The sequence below is a fragment of the Amphiura filiformis genome, chromosome 20 (assembly GCF_039555335.1).
Source record: "Amphiura filiformis chromosome 20, Afil_fr2py, whole genome shotgun sequence".
NCBI lineage: Eukaryota > Metazoa > Echinodermata > Ophiuroidea > Amphilepidida > Amphiuridae > Amphiura > Amphiura filiformis.
Genome location: NC_092647.1, coordinates 54,130,193 through 54,153,472, shown reverse-complemented (window position 1 = coordinate 54,153,472; position 23,280 = coordinate 54,130,193). Strand labels below are relative to the sequence as shown.

The window sequence follows — 23,280 nt, the reverse complement described above, 5'->3', positions numbered from 1 at the left end:
ACCGCTCGTAAAGTCAACAAATTGTATTTCGAGTTACAGTGCAAAATGTGCATAGAGGTTGTATTCATATGTTCCTAATATACATCTACATGTTTCTCATTTTAGTCTAGTCAAACACCAATCTTTAATCCTATTGTTGAAACCAACAATTAACAATGAGAGGACATTCCTGAACCTCGTTGAGTTGGGGATGATTTGAAGTGACGCCAATTATGACCATTTGATATTTAATACCAGCAATGTGGAAAAAGGAATGTACTGCCAAAATAATGTACCCTTTTACTGAAGGAGCAAAGTTTAACAAGTTATATCTCCGCTTCTGGATATCGTTTGAAGTCAAATGATATATCATTGTAAAGCTTATGATATATATTTTCTAAATACGGAAGAAAACAAATTTGACTTTACGAGCGTTTCGACCTGGACGGTCACATATGTACATTTCATCCTGACGTATCTCTCTCCATGTTTCCTGGGGTAGATTGTAGCCAAAAGTATATGGTGTACTCAATACGAGGGTAGTCAAAAGTCTTTACCCATTTCATGCAGCGCCATCCTATTGTGTCCGCCTTACATGTACCTCTAAAAGGCTAATTACATACATATTAGATTATTTCCAGGCTTTACATTTTCTACATTGAGTTTTATTTTGACATACTACTATTGCATATAGACGAATCCAACGAGCCAAGTCATGGTCAGGATTTGGTCGGCCATCTTTGGGTAGCCGCTAGCACCAACCTGGTGTTTTGAGCCCCCTATTGTGCAAATATAAAAGCCGCCTAACACCTAGAGAAAATGCAAGGACGAGGAGGGTTAATAGAATAATAGCTAATAATATATATAATGGAGATAATTCCGCAGGTAATCCCGTCGCATCTATTCATACATAGTCCTTTTATTCACAAGTACATCCATTTGTAGCGTTTGATATGGTGTAGTTAATCCGATTATTATGTCACTTCAACAGCGAATAGACCATGTAGAAGCTGTGTGTTTTGCCGAAGGGAACTGTAGGGCCTATTGTGTTGTAAACTTTCTTTTGTCTACCTGTGTTTCGTGGAAGATGTAAAACAGGCGATGGAATGCAGTTTAAAATTTCCGCCAAGGCCGAATCATTTCACATTTTGGGTGCATTGTAGTCGACGGCTATCCAACTAAAGGCTGCTAGTCAGGTGTAGGAATGCGTGGATTTGGATTCGTCTATAGATGTAGTTTATGATTACAGTAAGCATTAAATGTATAATAATTAATATTTGATGTTTACTTACATTTATTTGTCTATGTTCGCTTTGTGTTTCTTTCCAGGCTGTGTGTTTTCTGCATTGCTGTTTATGTTGCGTTACCATGACACCTTTATCTGCTACAGTTTTCAGAGAGTGTAAGGCACCTGCAAGATGCTGAACAGGAAGCATCACCTGAAATAGAACATGATTCATGTTATACAAATGCAATATGAATCGCTTCACAAACAGGAATAATGTAAAGCGGTTTGATATCGTTTTAAATACGGAGCTAAGGTGCTAATTAAATGCCTACATTCAGCATTTATCAAGACTCATGCTTTTTTTAAAGACAAGTAAGAGCGATTGCTCCTCTACAACACAGCGCCTCATAATGTGTGATTTGCTCACAAGTATGCCCTCAATTGTTTTTGCATGATTGTTATACTCAATGGTGTACTATATACACATGTACCATAAGCACCGGGAAAATTGTGCGATACGCAAAATTTTAGGTTCGGCCGTGAATTTTAAGATTTTTCTAAGATATCCATTTTTAAAGTATTTATTTTCCAAATAACGTAAGTTTTCACTTCAATTGAAAGAATCCATGGTGATCTGCAACCTGCAATACAATCCATGCAGAAAAATGTATATAAAATAGACTGTAGGACTTAAGGAGGCTGTGTACTCTCAGACATGCATGTAGAAAAAGTGCAATAACTAAATTGTAATTATTCAAGCAAAACATATATACAAGTATTAATTTTTATAAAGGCAAGACATCAACGAATCTTAATATAAATATAGATTTGGTGTAAAAACACCAATTATGAAGAAAATCACAAAAAAAATTACTTTTTGGCAATTTTTGTTCGGTACATCATAACAATATTGATTCTTTCCAAAAATTGTTGTTTTGTTTTTTTCTTAATATTGAGGCACCATTCCAAAAATGTTTATTTTTTATGTTTTTGATATTGGTCTTATTTTTTGAGATATTGACCATATAAGGCATCAAAATGAACTTTTTAAAATTCACAAATGCCTATTTGCACAAAATGATGCCTAAAATTGGAAATAGACCAAAATATAAAAAAATGAGAAAACTGTTTCTTGAGTCGATCATGCTTTTTACGATGATCATATTTGCTTAGCTATAGATGCTGTATTTATTGAGTTATCGTGTACCTAAATCGTCATTTTTTCTACCTTACATTAGGTGAACATCGGGTAAATCCACATCCCCTTGAGAAGTTTGAGCGAAAATCCATTCATAACTTGATATTTAAATCGGGGGAAAGAACTTGAAAAAAACCCCAGATTTTATCTGCTAAAATGGAGCCATTTGACCACTAGGTTTTTTGTGAAATCAGTGCTTCCGTGGTGTTTCCATAAGATGCGCCGCGCAAGCAGATAAGTGTCGCGTATGCGTAGCGTATCTGTGCGTAAGGGTGTGAGCGAGTACCGGGAATTCGAGTCCCGCCCGAGAATCCTATTACCCGAGACCTAAATGCTAGGATCATTCATGGTTGACCTAAAAAAATTTTTTTTTGAATTTTGCATGATGTTTTGTGTTTTTAATAAGAAAATTGATATTTTGTATTCATGTCATACTCTATTAATTAATGATATCAAAATGCATTCAATAATAATAATAATAATAAATAAAAACACATCCCATCCCCACCCCTGACAGAGTGACAGTGTCCAGTCAGACTATCTACAGTGTAGTGATGTGGTCGACATGCCTTATGTCGACATAATGTCGACGTCGGCACGTATGCCGACATGTCGACATCAAAAATCATGTCGACAAAAAAATTTTTTTTTTTTTTTTTTTTTTAGTTTTCAAAAATATTTTTGGCCAGAAAAGCAAGTTATAGGCCCAAACTGACTTGTTATTCAAGGTTGGAAACCAGAGAAATACTGCTACTAAAAAAAAAAAAAAAAAATGCCAATTTTTTTTTACAAAGTTGGCAGGGTTGTCACCAGCCCATTTTTAGTGCCGGCTAATTTGTGACAAATGCGAGCTGAGGGAGCGAAGCGACCGAAGCCTCGCCCCCCACGGCCGGGGGTCCAGGGGCCCGCTTAAGGGCCCCTGGTGGGGTCGAGGGGGCGAAGCCCCCCGAAGCTCCTGGGCTTCTACACATAAAAATCAATTTGATGCCCTTACAGAAGTCAAATTTTGACACTAATGTTAACACTTATAATCAGATGAATTATGTACTCTAAACTACTCTTGAGCATATTTGTATGATATTTAACAATAACATGTCATGATGTCAATAAACAGTATATGTTGGGTCACAACTTGGGTGATTACTGAATTTACTTACTGTCTCATTTGTAGAACTTTGTTATTTATATTATTTTTGTATTTTGTTGTGTACATGAATAATGACTTTGTATTTGGAGAAAGTAATAAATACCAGAATGGTTCATGGATGAAAATCAAAAAATGTCTCTATTTTCTTACCTTAAAGTAGACGAACTTTGTATCTTCTTTCTTTCTTGCTTGCCCAGAGTATCACAGCCTTTTCAAATGGATATTGTTCCAGAGGAGGTCCTTCAATGCTTATCCGTAGCAAATAGTCTAAAGTGTCTTCGCCCATTTTGTTCCTTATATTTGTCTTGATCAGTGTCACTTGTGAAAAGTCTCTCTCACAGTCTGCTGTGTGTGGAGGTATGACTTTATATATTTTGGCTAATTTGCTGAGTACCGGGAATGCAGTGCTGTGGACATTGGAACCGGAGGTAAGTTTTTCCAGAAATTCACTGTCAGCCTCGCGCATAAAATATGGCATCCTTCACTTCGGTAGTAGCTTCAGAAGATGGTTCTCCAAATTGATGACATAACTTAACAACTTCTTGGCGGAGCTGGTCAGGATTTGGGTTCTTGTAGTTTTCATGGTCGAAAACGTACGAGAAGGCGGCCATGACATCCGTGTCATTAAATCTTGCTTGGATGTTGTTTATGAGTTTTTCTATGAACTGCTGCTGGATGGTACTGTAGAAATTAGTGATGGCTTCAGTGACAGAAATAGAATCAGATGCATATCGCAGAGTGATTTTTTGGGCTGCACACTTCTCATAAATCTTAGTTACGCTTGATGTTAATTCGGTAGTTTTTGTGGACTTCAAGCTGCAAACAGTAGCAGTCAAGGAAGCATTAAGTTCTTTGAAATCAAGTTTTGATTTCTGGAAAGCCAGACTTAGTCGGTTAACAGTGGGTAAGACTTCACAAAGAAGAACCAGTATGGCAACAAAATCTATCTTTGTCATAAGCTTGACCAGCCCTGCTGCAGTACAATCGGCGCGCTCCTCTGCTTCACGTTCCAAACTTAGTACAATGCTGGTGAAGGTGTTCTTTAATTTGATTGCGCATTGTCCGAGACATAGCCATCTTGTTTCTGATGGATTGGTGAGTTTTCCACTTTCCTCTAGTGTTTTTGACAGCAATTCTTGTATGGTTGACCGTCCCTTCTCACGGACTGCACTTCTTGCGTAAAATGCATGAAGTGCTGACAAAACACGTTTGAAACGCTGGATTATTGGGAACTCGCTCCCAGCCTGTTTCGCTGCTAAGCTCAACTTATGGGCAGCACAGTGTGCCCCCACTGCTTGGTTTATTTTCTTGTCCGGATCGCTTTTGTCCAACTGTTTTTCCTTTTGTCTTTGTGTGATTTGCTTTACCGCTCCCCCTTTTTCCCGTCATCACAGCAGCCCCATCAGTGCCGATTCCACGCAGCGTTGCGTACGAGAGATTGTTGTCCTCTAGATAGTTAGTAACTTTTCGTCGGATTGTGTCGGCATTTAATGTAATAATACCTATATCCAGTTCATTCATGTCTGTACCATCATTTGCATTTGAATCCTCATCTTTGGCCAGTGCATCTAATATCTTTAGAAATTTTACCTGCACATCACCATTCTCATCAATGCTGCTTGCGAATGTATCACTAACTGTTCAATTACAGAAACGTCAGTTGTTTCATCAAACATGATGCTGTATCCCTCACTCTTACGGATGTTATCCAGAATATCATTTTCAATAATTTCACTGATGCATTCTAACATATCTTTCACTGCTGCATGTGACGTGTATTTTGCATTTTCTCCAACGTTTATTTTAGCTGAAATATCAATTCCCAGGTGCTTCTCAAGATCCAACAGTTTTGGGAAGTTTGTGGTATGAGCAATATTATTCTTTGCAAGAAAATACAGGCATTTAAAAGCCTGAATCATACCATCTTTAGAAATATCAATAGGCTTGATTAATTCAACACCAATGTCTTTGGATGTAGTAGAGATCATTTCAAGCCCAACTGAATCTCTGTGCTCTTTACAAGTTTCGTGGTCAGTCACGGATGTCAACCTTATTCTGATACAAGGTGTGACATTCCAAGTGGTTCGATCAAACGGTCGTTTATTGTATTTCTGACAATATGTGCAAAACATACCAACGTTTTCCACGTACTTCAACCATGGGCGTTTTTCCTTCCAACTTGGGTTAAATTTACTGGCAAGTTTTTGCTTTTTTTTCTTAGCAAGTTCGTCCTCGGAAAGTTCTAATTGACAATCACGAGTAAGCTTACCGATCCCAGCGCTAGCGCTGGGGTTTTCCATGGAAGACAATTCTATTTCACTTTCATTTGTTGGCGTTTCGCTGCACGTTGTTTCACCTGACATTTCGCCAACGATATCGCGATCAGCAGAAGGGGTTTTCCGCTTAAAAAAACTGGTAATATTAGACTGAGACATGGTGGAATTCTTGCAGTAAAGATGATATTTTTTCCGAATCAAAACAACCCGACGGCGACTTTTTACTGAGCTGTCAAATCTAACCACATGTACAGCCTCAGGCTCACGTGCGTAAACAGATGAGTTAGCACGCTTCACAATAGAGAGAGGTGACAGAGGTCACAGGTCAAATACCACTAGTCGTTTCAAAGTCATGATTGCTCCTCTACTTTAGTCACTCCGCACGTGCAACCAGAAAAAAGACTGCAATTAAGTCTAGTCACTAATTCACTTTTTCCATTTTCCCGCTAATACCAACCAATCGCAATGCGATTCAGGGGGTTCCCCCAAGACGTCAACTGCATAAATTATTATAATTAAAAGGAAAACATTGTACTGTGTAGTGTGTGCATGTACATGGCTCGTTGATGCGAAAATACGCTCAGGAATGAATTTTTATGAATTATTATTATTATTTACCGCCTCAAATTTACCTTTTCAGTTAATTTTGCTTGTTTTAATTGTGAATATTTTACGGATTATTCAATATTCAGAGTTTTTTTTATTTTTATTTGAACAAAAGTGTGCCGGCCGGCTGTGGCTATTTTTGGGTTTTGTGCCGGCCGGCCAAGATCAGTGCCGGCGCTGCCGACCAGCGCCGACCGGCGTAGTGACAACACTGAAAGTTGGATGAACTTGTACATTTTGATTACCTTTGCTTCTATTGAACAGTCAGGGACACATTGAATTAGTATGCATTGCTAGCTGTTCAATAGAAACAAAAGTAATTAAAATGTACAACTTTTTCCAACTTTGTAAAATAAAATTGGCATTTTTTTTTTTTTTTTTTTTAGAGTAGCAGTATTTCTCTGGTTTCCAACCTTGAATAACAAGTCAGTTTGGGCCTATATCTTGATTTTCTGGCCAAAAATATTTTTTGAAAATTTAAAAAATTTTTTTTTTTTTTTTTTTAGAATTTTTTTTAGAATTGTTTTTTTATGTCGACACACTGTCGACGTCGGTATACGAATTATATCGACATGTCGACAATAAAAAACGGTGCCGACCACATCACTACTACAGTGTCAGTGACAGTGACTCTTAATTATCTCCATGCATATCATTAGTGCCGTACTATTACGCTGACTTTCGTATCCAGCGAGGAGGACGATTTCGACCTCCTGGTTTGTTTACAAACAGAGAGAGGTATGTAGACAAAACTAAAGACCGTTCCACTTCTACTTCTACTTCTACGACGATACTCGACAGGATCCATAAGTAAGGATGTAGTGTCAAGGAAACTGGTCATGCTCATGCACGGTGCAAAGTCCAATGTGCTAGGTGCTTTATTTACAAGTTGACAGTCGTCGTGCGAGTAAAAAGTGTCCAAACACTCAAGTATCAGAAGGATGGTCCACAATAGCGTGATTCACGTAACATGAATAGGGATTAAAAAGCTGTCACGTAGAACCATGTGCTTCTATTGTCCAATTTGCCATCAAGATTTCATATGGAAACAGTTCAGACCCAGAACTAGTCCGGATTATGCACTTTCAGTTTCTCACGCGTTTGAACGGGAATTGGATTGCGTACTTTTTCGATGTCTAGTGAGCAAATTTCTTCAATATTTTGAGAAAATGATGTCAAATGTTCTATTCTATATTGTTTGGTAATAATGTCTTTTGCCAATAGTATGTTTAAAGTTGTAATTTTGTGTTTTTGATCGCAAAGATCGGATATTTTCGTTCGATTCAATTCTGAACCCTTCGCAAGGGTGCCGATTTCGACAGAACTTTGACGATAATTTTGCCTTTTGGACACTAAAATGCATTCGATCCTTAATTTTGTTTCAACCGAGTCTTAAATTAGCAAGCACAATAAGGTTGGTACCACTTTTATATACATTGATAAAATTGTAAAGATTTTTTTTCAAGTTTCTAACCGGCGCAAATCGTTAAGCGTGTATTTCCCATTGACATCCAAAATGGCGTAAGCCAGTCCTTAATATACATAGGTACGGCGTATATAGGACTGGCAAGCAAGTCTACCCAGAACAGGATCATGTCAGAAATTAATATTTTGTTCTGGGTCCGATTATTCGGACGTGGACTAGCATATCATTTGCTTTGTATTGGTGTGACATTACATTTTGAAATGTAAGTAATGATGCAAGCTCAGCAAGCATGCAAGCACGTAAATGCAATGATGTGAAATACGTCATGTATAATGTAAGCTTACGTGCAGTGCATGCCATTATTAGCAGCATGTCACTCGTCTCAAAGTTAACAAAATATTTTAGTACGCTACCGGTATATATTAAAGTCATAAATACGACATTATTCCGATTTATTTTTTACCTGTGGAGTGATTCCGCTGACAGAAAACATTGTTATATTTCAACTTCAACTATTGCATGTAAAATTAAATATAAAATATCACGAGAATTCTGATGTTTAGGTTATCTAATTAGTTACTAAAATCATCATGTAATCTGGATCTGCCGGATGACAACGTGACCTTCTAACCTGTGACCTGTGACCAGAGCAAGGTCAAAATAACTGTCAGCGGTAGGCAGTTGCGATTTATCTTTTGCTACCGATTCTTTCTTCTTTTCTTTTCTTTCATTCTTTTCTTTTTTACTTCGAATCCAGAATTAAAAAGAAAAAAATCCTCAATCCAAAAACAATTTGTATAGTTGTATATTCTATATAAATTGCATGTTGAAAATGGTTGCCTTTTAATGTTATGTAAATGTATTGCAGGGCCCCATGTAAGACCAGCTATCGGCTGAATTGGGCTAGGCCTACCCTGGATAAATATGAATAAAATAAATAAAATAAAATTTGTTCACTCAAGTTCTTATGTCCTGTTTAATGTCAAGTTATGAACGGATTTTGGTCAAACTTCTCAAGGGGCTCGGTAGATTTACTCCAGCGCGATGTGAGGGAGACAAACAAGAATTGTCAAATTTTCCTGTGAGCTTTGATCAAAGTGCCCTGGCAAACACTTTTAACTTCAACAGCAATTTATTTCCATGTTCATTTTCAGCAAGATTGGCTCCAAAAAAGGTTTTCTCATCATGTTTTATGAGAGCATGGTGGCCGAGCGGACTCATAATCGGAAAGTTGCGGGTTCGAGCCCCGGCGACGCCATCGTGTTGGGCCCTTGAGTAAGGCACTTTATCTCGATTAATACTCCTCTCCACCCAGGTGTATAAATCAGTGGCATGCGCAAAGGGAGGGGCGGGGGCCGGGCGGGGGCAGGGGGACCATGTCCCCCCACTTTTGTTGGTCATTCGGGGATTCATGGGGAAAACATCAAATTTTGCTCCTAATCCGTTCGGGGGAACTGAACAACCTGGCCCCCACTTTCAATGTGCCGGCCACTGGAATAAATGGGTTTAATAATATTGGCCGACTAATTAAGTGGGGTGATGCAATACACCCGTAGAGGAGACCGGGCAAAGTGGAACACGGGCAAAGCGGAACACCCCATTAACTTTTGTATATCCGCCCTCAATCGCCAAGCTCATGTAATAAGAACATCACACTCATACGTAACAGCTATAGCATAATTTGTGACCGGAGGTGATCGAGTGTCTCAGATATGTGTGCTTTTTACAGAAAATGTCTGTTTTTCATATGGAAAACCTGATAATTTATAGAAATATTATTATCTGCCAAAGTACTGTGCATGTGCTTTTGCTGAATTACTTCGGTAGTCATAGACTGGTCATATTAATGATAGATGGGCTTAAGTCTACTCTATGCATGGTAACAGGGGTAGCATACATTATGATAGTGATGCGTGTTGGGAGAAATCTCACTTGGTCGGGCAAAGTGGACCGGGGCAAAGTGGAAAGTGTCCAACATGGATGGGGCAAAATGGAACACCGGAAACAGACCCCATTCAGAACTATGCAATAGAAATTTATCCGGCCATAGTATACTGATATACCAGGAGGTAGGCCCTAAGTGTTGTTGACAATGAAGACACAACTGAAGGGGATGCATTTCTGTAATGCCCCCTCCACGTTTCACTCTACCCCGGCCCAAATGAACCTGGAGCAAAGCGGAACGACCTTTTTCAAGTTCACACCATTTAATACAACTGCATTTTTGATCAACTTTATTAATGTCATTTGTTAGTTGCAGTCCTAAGGTAAGATTATAAACCTTAAATTTTGCCTTGCCTTGCTTCGTAATCCTATTTGGGCTGGACAAAAAATTTTTGTTCCACTTTGCCCCGGTCTCCCCTACCCCGCGGCCCGTGGGGCCTTGGGGTGCAAATAATGGGGGGGCAAAGATATTTTGTAGGAGGGGGGTAAGCATTTTTGGTAGGTCAGTAGGGGGGTACAAGCGATTTTTTGCAGGTCGGAGGGGTATAAGTTTATAAATGAATAATCAGACAAATCCGGGAGAAAAACCAAGTTTATCGAATTACCGAACACTTGGCTTGCCATAGGCGGAGTCTTGGTGCTCCATTAAAAAGAGGAAACGAAAAAAGGAACGAACATGGCAGCCTCCATGGTGAAAAGTTTCCTGGTTTATCACTTATTTTGGTGGATGTTCCTGGTAATAGCAGTATCGTCGAAGCCTCCGAATATTATTATTTTATTAGCAGATGATCTTGGCTACGGAGATCTACCGTCTTATGGGCATCCAATTTCAGAAGCTCCCGTTTTAGAGCAGTTAGTGGCAGCCGGATTACGGTTTACAGATTTCTATTCTGCTAATCCTGTGTGCAGTCCATCACGGTAAGCTTAGGTGGTACTCAGACTTGTAGTATTGGGACCCGTCATGAGTACGGGTACGGGTACGGGTCCGAGCCATGAGTCGGGTGCGGGTCCCAGACCATGGAGTGCGGGTGCGGGTCCCAGGCCATGGGTGCGGTGCGGGCACGGGTCCGAAGCCATGAGTACGCAGATGCGGGTACGGGTCCGAACCCAAACTGGGGGGCGGGTACGGGTACGGGTACGGGTCCGGAGCCATGAGTACGGGTACGGGTACGGAAATTGGGACTCGAGTACGGGTACGGGTACGGGTCCCAGTATGTAGGTATGCCAGGTGAATTCAAATTTGCCATCAAACTGCATCATTTTATATATCAAATTAAAGCCCTTGAGTAAAGAAAGCCAACACTGAAAACCTTTTTGTCATAGCACTTTCCGTAGCAAAGTTACATCTTGTCAAAGATTGACTTTCATCAAAAAGATTCTCCTAGCAAAATTCCCCAAAACAGCATTATGGGGGTGTTTCTAGATCTTAGTCTCATGACGATAGCACCTTTTTTTAATGGAACTGCTATCAAAATCTCTCTGGAATTCCATGTGCGAGTCTCTCATCACCAAAAAAAATCATATATTTGGGTCAAGTGAAGTATAGACAACATATTTATGAAGGTTTCCTTCTTAAAAAGCTTCTTTTTAATTTCAATGTAAATTTGTATTGCCGGTTTAGGCCATTTTGACTGACTAACAAATGTGTTAACCGAGGTTTCCCTGTGATACCTACAGTATGGGTACGGGTACGGGCAATGGGTACGGGTACAGATAGTGGGACTAGAAACATTGTATGAGTCCCATTATGGGTACATGGGTATAAACAAAGCTATTGTTATTGATTATTGACATTAATTTATTGGCTATTATACCTTGCTGTAAATACACTCTTTGATGTCATTTATAACACAACAAATGAATTAAACTACATTTCGCACCAACAGAATTAGAGAAATTAATTTTTTCATAGGTATATACAACATTTTAATTTGTTGTGTGTGCCATGAGTTGCTGAGACATTTCTATTTGCTAAGAAGTACTTCCATTTACAGAAACTTGTAGAACTGGTGTTGTGGAATTAATCAAGTACAAAAAGAGATTGGTGATGGTCTTAGTGAATCTAGCTTAAATATTTTGGGATGCAAAAATCATGCAAACTATGTCTGTGTATTGACACACAGACTGAATACTAATTTCAACATACATTTATTTAGCAGTGATATAGCATTCAAGTTATTATTCACCTCAAAACATCAACTGGATTTCAAATTTGATCCAAAATTTGTAGACTTAATTGTCAATATCAAATTTAGTGAAGCCTTTCATGCACATCCACACATCCCAGCACACATCCACCAGATTATCCATTAGCTTAATATAATTATTATCATTAATTATACACATCTGGATAATTATTAATGTTTTGCCTACAAGCTCCAATAAATCATAAATTTCTGTAAACATGGTATGGCAAAGGAACCATGTATCATTTGACTCAAATGCACACACTGCCCAAGTACATGTGGTGGGAAAATGTAGTTTTTATGTGTGCACTTGTGCTAGGGGAGTGTATTTGGATGGGGAATATTAAAATGATGAATAAAATAATGCTATAATAATGATATCAAAACATGATAACTTGAAATTCACCACAAACAACAATTTCTTGAAATGTTTTACTTCCAGTTTGCTATTTTTTTCTGTATCAGTCAGAGTGTGAATGCTACATGTAGTCAGTGTTCGAAATAAGTACTTATCCTCTCTTACATGCATGTAGGCAGGCACTGTATGGTATGGTACCCGTACCCATGGTACCCGTGTCCACGGTACGGGTACGGGTCCCGGGGCATGAGTACGGGTACGGGTACGGGTCCCAGGCCATGAGTACGGGTACGGGTCCCGGGCCATGAGTATGGGTAATGCGGCACGGGTCCCAGGCCATGAGTACGGGTACGGGTGCGGGTCCCAGTCCATGAGTACGGAATGCGGTACGGGTCCGAAGCCAAAATAGGGCATGAGTACGGTGCGGGTCCGGAGCCATGGGTGGGGGTACGGGGACGGGTACGGAAATTGGGACGCGAGTGCGGGTACGGGTACGAGTACGGGTACGGGTACTACAAGTCTGGTACATGTACTACAAAAACACTAGCAACGAATTTGCTCACGGATGCCCTCGCAAAGCAAAGCTTTACGTTAGAGAATATGCTCGAACAATACCATGATACACCCCCTGCCCTGATAAATTTTGTGACTAAATTTTGCATTTTTCTCAGTGCGCAAATTAAGGTGGCTGGCATTTTCTTTGGAAGGGGGGGGGGGGAGTCCCAAATATGTCGGTGACATATGGCAATTTTTTTATGACTCCCCTATCTTGGGTCGAAAATTTTTATGACCAGTGGCGTGTCCAGGGGGGGATTTGGGTGCTGATTGCCCCGTGCACTTTGTTAAAAACATGTAAAATCAGCCGTTTTTTGGTGAATTTAGCCATAAGCCCCCCGCATAAATCTGAAAGCCCCTCTCACTGCGTCATCATCCCTATATCTTCGTGTCAAAAATTGCCGTGATAGTACCATAAATCCTCTCATTTTTCAAAAGCTACGCATGGCGATTTTGTTCGAGATAGGCCGAGTGACTCAGGCTAAGCATACCATGAGATACCATAGCCCTGCCATAGAGCCTGCCGCTTAGTTTCTATTCTACGATTTGCGCATGATCAGTACCACATATAGTGTTACTATTATAGAAAATTCGATTTGTTTTCAGGAAAAACGCAGGTTTTGTTTCCAGTACACTAACTCGAAAAGCAATACCGGTACACTAATTAGCGTGGCCTTGCTGTTTGCTGTGGAAAACTGCATTTTATAAGTTAAAATTTTGAAATCCAAAGTAAAAATTGTGATATTTTCAACTGTTTGAGAAATGAATTATACTACAAAGGAACCTGTGTAAAACCCAGGTGCTGTATCAATAATACAATGTACATTTATCAACTTTCTTTATCTGTGTCAATAATAGAATATCGATTCAATCGAATTGAATACATGTCTCCATTTTGAGTTTTTCTAGCCAATCAGATACGGTAGGCCTACTTTTCTTGCGTTTGGTGAAATACCAATCGCCCGTCGCGTTCGGTGAAATACCAATCGCCTGTCGCGTCGCTCACCAACGGAGTATTAAGTTTATATTTATAACACTGGCTGTTGACACTGTGCCTCTGAACCCCCGCAAGAAAAGATCCTGGACACGCCGGTGATGACCCCCCCCCTTCCACCTAAGACAAATTATTCATTGCTGTAGGTATGAAAGGCAAACCTTAGTTTTAAAACACATTTGCCAGTCAGCCAAATTGGCACAAACCGGGGCCCAAACACAATTTACATATTCTACACAGAAAATAAAGGGGGTACTACACCCCTGGCCAATTTTGAGCTTATTTTTGCATTGGTGGTAAATAAGATATGACTTTGGGACTTTGGATTTGAAGCGGTGCCTGAAGTGCCTGAACGCGTAAATATATTTGTGTTTTGTGCGTTAAAGTAAACAGTAACTTGTGATCTGAGATGATTAGAATAAAAGTAAGACAATGATCATAGTGCAGTTAGCTGTTATGGACCACATTGAAAATGATATTAGAAACTCAATAAATGTGCAAACTTTTAAACGGTATTACAAAAATGTATATTTTCACCAGTTTTAATTAAATAGTGTATAATGTAAATAACATCTTGAAATATATATGTTACTGAGTTATTATGTGTTTTATATGATGTTTTTATGGATCAATGTTCATTTAATAATGGCATGTGAGTTTTAATAATTATTGCAAACTGTACAAATGTATGTGAGATTTATATTCTTTTAATGTATCTTTTAATAATGGCTTGAGTTGTAAATTGTATAATTATATTCTTTGTAATTCTCTATAATTATATTCCTTTTATGTATTTTGCAGGGCCCCGTGTTAGACCAGCTTCGGCTGAATCGGGCTACCCTGGGTAAACATGTTGTAAATAAATAAATAAATAAATAAATAAATTAGGCCCGGTCCACAACAGTGTGTTTTTTCCTGTCGATTACGATCGTGTCATAATCGTATTATAATATTAGTACCGTGTGTCCGCTCAATGTCGTCGGCATATTACAATCGTGTCATCATTCGCGAATGATGAAAATTTCCATCATTGGGCCGGTTTCTAGCATGATCGTGTCGTAATTAATGATGAAAATTACCCGTGTGTACGCATTTTGTCGTTGTATTTATGTTTACTCAATGGGCTTTGTAATTACCGTTGCGTGAATTTATTATGACACGATGACGAGGCGTTGACCGTGTGGACGCTCTCATCATTCATGTATCATAATCGTGTCATAATCGGGTAATTATGACACGATGACGAAAATATACTAGTGTGGACTGGGTCTAATACATCTCCACCTTTGTGAATGCTACATGTACAAACCAAGTTAAAAACTACACCATTTAGGTTTATGAATGGGCCATTATCCACTTCTTTACGCTCAACCAATCAGCAAGCTGCATAACTGATCACTCTTCACTAACCACACAAACCAATCAATAATACCCACTTGAAAATCCCTGGCTGGTCCCACTGACAGTGATGCCAACGCCGCGCCTTAGGCGCACAATTGGGCTACTTGGCGATCACTTGCCGCTACTCAAAAAAGCATGCCGCTACTTGCCTAAAATTGGGCTACTTTTGACAGTGTCAGGCCGCGGCAGTAATTTGATATATTTTCCTTTCAATTTAGCCGATTTATAAAGGTTCTGAGTCTCTAAAGCTCCAAATTGCAATTACAATGGGTTTTGTGACCATTTATTGATCGGTTAGTAACTTCCTAGTGAGTACCGGAAGTTTAAAAGTCAAGTGCTTTTCCGCCCAATTGGGTGATTTACGTTCGAAATTTGGGTATATCCGCCCAAATATCCGGTATTGGGCACTTTTTTGGAAGCTTAAAAAATTGGGCTACTTGAGAATCTTTTACCGCGGCCTGGCGAGTCAATGCGCCGCGCCTTGACGCTGAAAAGTTTTGGCAACACTGCCCACTGAACTTGCCCATGGAGCTGAAAATGCTGGGTTGGAAAGAGGCTGTTTGCATTTTTCACTGCACTGTATGCCAATCAAATTTGGACACCAATGAGATTGTTAGAAAATCTTGACTGACAGCTCCTACGAAGAGTGTAGCACAAAGGGTTTGGGCGGGGCATGCCCCTGAATACCATTCTGTGCTATGGTCACTGGCATTTTTGTTTGTATTGAAATAACACGGGGACCTTTGCTTTTGGAGAAGTATTGTATTGAGTTGCAAAAATGAACTAGTTGCAGCTTTCCTTCCTACATTTTCGAATGAAATATGAACCACAATCAGATAATAATTTGAGCGCCTACGAAAATAATCGGCTGGTTACTTTTTTCACAGTGATGCTAACTAGTGAAAGTCCTGATACCTGGTCACCAGCAGAGGTCATGGGTCTATTTGAGTGGGTTGTGTGGGCAGCGAATAGGGAAAGTGGACAATAAGTGCCTGATGTTCCATGAAGAGATCCCGGAAGAGATAGGAAGCAATGCACTTTTACCATCATGCCATTGTGAATAGTCAGTTTAAGAAAGTTGGTTGATCATTACAGTGGCGTAGTGGGCAGGGCACAGGGGGACACGTGCCCCCAATCGATTGCAAAATTGCTGAAAAACAGCTTGTGCCCCCCAATCATACCCAGTGCCCCCAAACATGGTTGGTGTTCCCCAATATGATGACCTACACTACGCCACTGGATCATTAGACATAAAAACAGTCCGCATTGCCACCGGTGTGACAACATCAGATAGGGTCCTATAAATAATATTTTGCAGTACTTAACCTTTGATAAGCGCGTACTACCGTGCATGTTGCTAAGTCAGAGCTAACAACGCATACGGCGCAAAAAGTTCATTCATAAATTTCCACTTGGCAACAGCAGATTGGCCTCGGCAGCCAATAAGAGACAAGTGCATTTCAACACATACGCGATGTAAGCTTAAAATACGCTCTTGTCAAAGGTTTACTGCAAAATAATATAGCTGAGTTTTTCATGGTTCACCAAAAAAAGGGCATTCCGCTTCCTCCCGAATGAAAAACTAATTCAACAACATGTCAATTGTCAACTTGGTCTTGTTTTTGTGACAGGTCATGTAGACATAAATCTCTACCTAGACCTGTATTATCATAAATGATCATCATAACATCTGACAACCAGAGAAGCACACTGCTTCAAAGCGGTTGCTGACCCCTGGTCTTGCATTTTGTATCAGTGTTGTTTAAGGTGGTACTACACCCCTTGATAAATTTGTGACTATTTTTGCATTTTTCTCAAAAAATAATTACACACACTGGTAACAAAAGTTATGTATATTATAGAGGCAAGGAATCCAGTTACTAAACTGGAATTTCAGTGACTCAATTATATTTATGAATCACTTCAGCTTTGCTGCTGCTGCTTAGTGTTATGATCATGGGACAGCAAAATACAAAAAAGAAAAAAAGAAAAGGAAACTCATCATTTTAAGAATATTACATCCTACATTTTTGTTAGCATTTTGATGATTGTAGTGATCATTATTTAGTGATTACTATTAATAGTAATCGCTTTTTATTTCTAAAAGTAGGAATTTGTTAGTTTGATTTCACTGAAAATCACATGTTTCTATCATCTATTGTGAGAAACTTATTAAAAGTTTAGTCATCACAAGAACAAAGGAATATCCCCCCCCCCCCCATATTCTGCAAACTAGAATTTAATTTTTGGCTTGCACTGATTTTGCTTCTCAAATCTACATGTATTGAATATTCATGCCTGTGATTTTAATATTAATGACCATCTAATTTACCTTGATTTGCAGAGCATCATTGCTGACTGGTCGTCAACCACCACGCACTGGGGTGTGGCCAGGGGTCTTCTATCCCCAATCTTCAGGAGGTCTGCCATTAAAAGAAATCACTATAGCCGAGACTCTGAAAGCTAAGAACTACAGTACAGCACTCATCGGCAAGTGGCACTTAGGAGTTGGGGAAAACAACAAATACATGCCTACAAATCAAGGGTTTGATTCATACTATGGGATTCCATACACACATGATATGTGTCCTTGTTTGAAATGTTTCTATCCTGACCAACCATGCTTTTATACTTGTAATACTGACGTTGTAGCGTGTCCATTGTTTAAAGATACTGTGGTTATTGAACAGCCAACAGACTTCACAAAGCTGAGTAATAAATATTCTGAGGAAGCAAGAACATGGATAAGAAAGCAAGCTCAAACAAATCAGCCGTTCTTTCTCTTGTATGCATTCCATCAAACACATAATCCAATGTTTTCAAACAAGAAATTTACAAATGCAACTGAACGAGGACCCTTTGGAAATATGCTGCTTGAAATGGATTGGATGGTTGGAGAGATGCTTGAAGAACTAAGAGCACATGATTTGGAAGAAGATACATTCATCTTCTTTACATCAGACAATGGGTAAATATGACAGAGGAAATGTTCATTTTAGTTCTCTTTTTTATTTGTTGTGTTTTGCTTTTGTTTGTTTGTTTGTGTACTTTTTCACTTAATACACAGATTTAGGGTTTCTTTACTGGAAGTCAATTTGTACTGAAATTCCTTCCCACAATGCAATAAGCGTTTTGCATAACAATGGATACAGTTCGGAGGTTAATCAATATTCTTTGTTATGCAATACACATATTGCATTGTGGGAAGGAATTTCGCACAAATTGACTTCCGTAGAGAAAACCTAAATCCAAGATATTGCAAATATGATAAAAACTTTGCGCCTTACTTTTATTTTATTTTTTAAAATAATAATGGTTCTGTCTTTGATAAATACCATCTAATCCAAAGCCCAGACCATGAACCAAATTTCAATATAATTATATGATAAGCAAGCAAGAGCATATTCATGTTTCATGAAGTGAAGGAAGACTGAACCAAATTATTTCTCAATTTGAATTTGAACCAATCACTAAAAAAAGTGGCCATGATATAAAACATGTGAACTTCCTTTAGGGCTCATATTGAAATTCCCTTACACAGGAAGGTGTGCGCCATCCTGCAGCTTTCCTGTGCTAGCCGCCTTTTTTGTTAAAATCCTGGGCAGGGTGTATCACTGATGCATATAATCCATTCGCTTTTATGACTGAGCTTTCCTGAGGCGCACGCTTAGCGAGGGGAATCCTGCCTTCTTTCTGAGTGAAAACGTGGTAGGGTATTTCAATATGAGCCCTTAGCTAAATTTACTCCAGATGCGTGCCAGTGGTCCATGATAGTTGGGCTTGGGCATGTTGCATTTGGGTACACACGTTGGGCTAAAACAGAGTATTAAGTCCTATTTAACACTTGTATCTTGCAGTCCCTGCTTATTACGGCCTTATGATGGTGTGGGCAATGCAGGACTTCTCAAGTGTGGTAAAGGTACAACTTATGAAGGTGGTCAGCGAGTACCAGCGATAGCTTACTGGCCTGGTCACATTAAGCCAGGTGTGACCAGGGAGATAGCCAGCACATTGGATCTGCTACCTACTATAGCAAATATAGCACAAGTGCCTTTGCCTAGTGTGGTGCTAGATGGATTGGACATGGGCAACATACTATTTAATCATGGAAGGGTATGTATGCAACTATTTAAGCTCACCAAGCGCGGATCCAGGGGGGGTGCTTTGGTGGCTGCAGCACCCCGGGGTATGAATCGCAAAAAAAAAAAAAAAGAGAGAGAGAAAGAGAGAAGAAAGAAAGAGAGAAAGAAAGAAAAAAAGAGAAAGAAAGAAAAACAGGTATACACCAAATCGCGCGAATTGAGTACAGAAATGCAAAATTTCCATAGGCAAGGGCCCTTCCAACACTGTCTAGACCCCCGTTTTGGTCACTAACTTTACAGCAGGCGTGGATTAGGGGGGCGGCCCTCTTCTCACACAAAAGAGGAAAGGAGAGAATAGAAGAGAAGAGAAAGGGGAAAGGGCAAAAAGGAGAAAAGAAAAGGAGGAGAGAAAAATCTCAATTGCATGTGGTATGAGTAGGTCCATGCCTAAAAATACTGCAGTCGGGTAGATAGGAAGTAGGTCCTATAATATAGGCCTGTGATTATTTTAGGCATTGCTTGAATGCGGATTCTCGTCCCAAAAGCATGTGAAACTTACTGCAGACCCGCCGATATGCAGGGCCGGCCCATCACATTTTATCACCAAAGTCATAAGACGACTCTATGCTGACTTCTGCGAGTCTAAAGTCTTGTAAAGTGTCAGTGGACCTGTATAACATTTAATATTTTGCAAATTGAGTTCGGGCCCTTTTTCTGTTTAAATAAAACTAAAACAATGACATAAAAATGCTGCACCAAATGGCTTCCAGTGGACCTTCATGTTGCAAAATTTTACAACTTATGAGGGGGGAACATCCCCCTCAGACACCCCCCTGCGTATAGTCGTTAAACAAGTGGCCATTTTTGCTCCTGCTTGTCCAAGAAAGGCTTCATGGGCGGTCATTTCACAAATTTTCGGCTTTTTCAAAGTAAAATTTTACACACTAATCGTGCCCAAATCGTCCACCAAATTGCCTCAATTAGGTCTTCATTTTGTACATTTTTCCAACTTCTCAGGCACCCCCCTGCGTAGTGGTTAAACAAGGGCCCATTTTCGCTTCTGCTTTCAACATTTACCAATTTATGTTTCAAACAATGTAAATATAGGCCAATAGGGAAAACGTGTCCACGAAAGGCTTCATGGACGGTCATTTCAAAAATTTTCGGCTTTTTCAAACTAAAATTTTACACACTAATGTTGCCAAAATGGCACACCAAATCGCTTCAATTAGGTCTTCATTTTCCAAAAGTTTCTTACTTCTGAGGGGGGGCACATCCCCCCTCAGACACCCCCATGCGTCGCGCAAGCGCGCCGCGATGCCCGCTTCACGGCCATTTTGGACATTTCATTATTTTTAAAGCACCCCGGGGGGAAGCAGTCCTGGATCCGCCCTTGAAGCTCACCCACCTACTGTGTCCACATGGTGGCAAGGCATGCAGATTGCTCCCTCTGAAAATGATTTTGGGTGAATTCAGAACTGGACTAAATGAATGAAAATGAATGTAAAATCAACCCTTATTTTTATCCTACATGTATTTACTTTCCAACCGGGCCAACAACCAGTACTATTACTAGGGTCTTAGCTAAAAATTAAGGTTTGCCCACCATTTGAATAAAACGCCTGTCCTAATTTAAGTTGACCTTAAAAACATTTACAAGACCTCTACAGCCAATTCGGGATTCAAAGAGTTCAAATATGTCTTGCTATGGCCTTGTTTTGCTCTCCCCCTCCAAACATGGATTGTGAGGGACTTTTATCAAGCTGCCCAATACAGGCACAGTGCGCCTCTGTCAAGCCAGCAGCACTCTCCTTGTGGCTTTGCTGCCCCCCTGCCCCCCTGCCCTCGGTCATTTGAAGGTCTTTGACAAAGACTAAGTTTTACCTTGATCAGCTGCCAAAGCAAGCACCTTCCCATCACTGGTATTAGTAAACAGTTCACCAAATGCTAACCTTAGAAATGCATCTTTGTGTTTGTTTCATTTATAGGGGCTTAGAGATACTCTTCTCTATTATGCCACATTTCCTGAGCCAGACATTGGTGTTTACGCAGTACGCCACAAACAATACAAGGCCCATTACCTGACCAGCGGGAACTCAAATTCAGGTGATGAAAACCATGACCCAGATTGCCGACCCTCCGCAGGGCAAAAACCTCATGCACCGCCTCTGCTGTACGACTTATACCAGGATGCCTCGGAGCAGTTTGTGGTAGATCGCAAAAAACACTTGGATGTCTATGCTTTGATGTACAAGATTAAGGTACAGAATGAGGCATTGATGTCGTGGGCAGAAAGTGAGATTAACAAGCCAAGTAACTCCTCTTTAGAGCCATGCTGTAATCCGGGTTGCCACCCAAGACCAGAATGCTGTGTGTGCAAGTCAAAATTTACACCTGCAATTATGAAAGTATGATTCATACACGACACTCAATTTTCTTTTTTAGGTTTCCTTTAAAATACAGGTATGTGTAGTAATTAAAGAGTTAACAGCACATCTGGATTTATTCATAAAGTATTACACAACCTAAGCATTTTATGGCATAACATAATCCATGATAATAAAAGTGTCCAACCAACACTCGCCAAGGTCCTGACCATCTATAAGAACATTGTGTGATATGCAAGGACAAGGTTACCTGCCCATTCCTAGTATAAACATTTAGTAATTGTTTGTATTTAGTTCCTGCATTAACCTGCCAGTTGACCAGGCCAACAATGTTAGATCTTTAAGGGGCTGTGTCAAATTTTATTACATGTATGCTCTCTATTTTGATCATGCCACCACCCCTTATCAAAATGAGCAAATTGTCAATGTCTTTTGACTTGATTTGACTTAGGCATCAGAACCAAATTTGGGTTATTCCTTCATGTAATTTTACACGAAATTAGGGTTAGGGTTAGAGTTAGGGTTAGTTTAGGGTTAGGATTAGGGTTAGGATTAGGGTTATGATTAGGATTAGGCTTAGGGTTAGGGTTAGGATTAGGGTTAGAGTTAGGATTAGATTACACGAAATAATTACACTAAGGATCGACCCAAATTTGTTCGATCTTAGGATTGACCGTCGATGCTGACTTTGATGCTTGTTATTAATGAACTAACAACTAATTGATGAGAATTAATGCAAAATTTATATTGGTCAATATCAATACATACTAAGATTCATCATAATTAACAATAGTCAATTAATTGATTTCATAAATAATTAGGATCGACCAAGCATTGATGGTCGATTGAAAGATCGAACTAATTTGTTTCTGTTGCCTTATTATTTCCTTTGACTTATTATTTTATGCACTTGTGTTTATTTCACTTGGTGGAATCCATGTCCAATATGCCAGTATAGTATATTATATTGTATTTCGTTTGCAAAATCATGCACACATATGCAGTGCTCAATATCAATTATATCATATTTAGTGGAGATCATATCTATCTTGGTGCTTTCTCAAGTTTCTGAAGTTGCAGATGATTCTGGTTGATCGTTAGTTGATCTAATTAGAAGTTGGGCATGTATGGCCAAGATACATTTACTGTCTTTGCACGTGCAATATGTGTTAAGTTTTGAGTAAACAATGTTTAAAAGTTGAACAGGCTGTATGTATTTAAATGATTGGTATCCATCAATTTGATGTTTATTAAAATTTTTTTTTTCCAAATACAATGTTGGATCCTCTTGAATCCAACCAATTCATTGTTTGTGTGTGGGACTGTGACCCTATTATGGTTACCTTCTTTACATTTGATAACATATACGATTTCGTTCAATTCTTTGCCAAATGTTATTAGTACAATTGTCAGGAAAGTTTTCTGGTCATTTGAACTCAAACTAATGAGGTAAAATGAAAGAAATCATACTTACTATCTTCAGTCCTTGCCGTTTTAGGCGAGCGATCGCTCT

At 39.4% G+C, this 23,280-nt stretch overlaps 3 protein-coding genes across 3 annotated transcripts in view; 1 reads left to right on the top strand and 2 right to left on the bottom strand.

Moving 5' to 3' along the window:
- Positions 1–8,467, bottom strand: part of LOC140142015 (ATP-dependent zinc metalloprotease YME1L1-like) — a 41,883-nt gene extending 33,416 nt beyond the window's left edge. Inside the window, exons 1-2 of the mRNA XM_072163918.1 lie at positions 8,324–8,467; positions 1,272–1,418 (exon numbers count right to left, since the gene is read on the bottom strand). Of these exons, the coding sequence (XP_072020019.1) occupies positions 1,272–1,418; positions 8,324–8,353 (177 nt within the window). The 5' untranslated portion in view covers positions 8,354–8,467. The remainder of the gene's footprint in view (positions 1–1,271; positions 1,419–8,323) is intronic.
- On the bottom strand, positions 3,614–6,407 carry LOC140142858 (zinc finger protein 862-like). Its single transcript, XM_072164879.1, is given in 4 exon segments — positions 3,614–4,010; positions 4,012–4,929; positions 4,931–5,169; positions 5,172–6,407. Coding segments are annotated over 4 exon segments (2,280 nt in total). The 5' UTR covers positions 5,988–6,407; the 3' UTR covers positions 3,614–3,703.
- A 1,986-nt stretch (positions 8,468–10,453) lies between the features above and the next one.
- On the top strand, positions 10,454–23,023 carry LOC140142014 (arylsulfatase A-like). The gene is made up of 4 exons (XM_072163917.1): positions 10,454–10,722; positions 17,643–18,266; positions 19,156–19,411; positions 21,369–23,023. The coding sequence occupies exons 1-4, from the start codon at positions 10,481–10,483 to the stop codon at positions 21,792–21,794; spliced, it is 1,548 nt and encodes a 515-aa protein (XP_072020018.1). The 5' UTR covers positions 10,454–10,480; the 3' UTR covers positions 21,795–23,023.
- Positions 23,024–23,280: the final 257 nt, after the last annotated feature.

Excerpts from the sequence above, each read along its gene's own strand:
- LOC140142014 (XM_072163917.1), top strand. The coding sequence starts at position 10,481 with ATGGCAGCCTCCATGGTGAAAAGTTTCCTGGTTTATCACTTATTTTGG. Across the intron at positions 10,723-17,642 it reads CCTGTGTGCAGTCCATCACG|AGCATCATTGCTGACTGGTC; the intron begins GTAAGCTTAGGT and ends CTTGATTTGCAG. Across the intron at positions 18,267-19,155 it reads TTCTTTACATCAGACAATGG|TCCCTGCTTATTACGGCCTT; the intron begins GTAAATATGACA and ends TGTATCTTGCAG.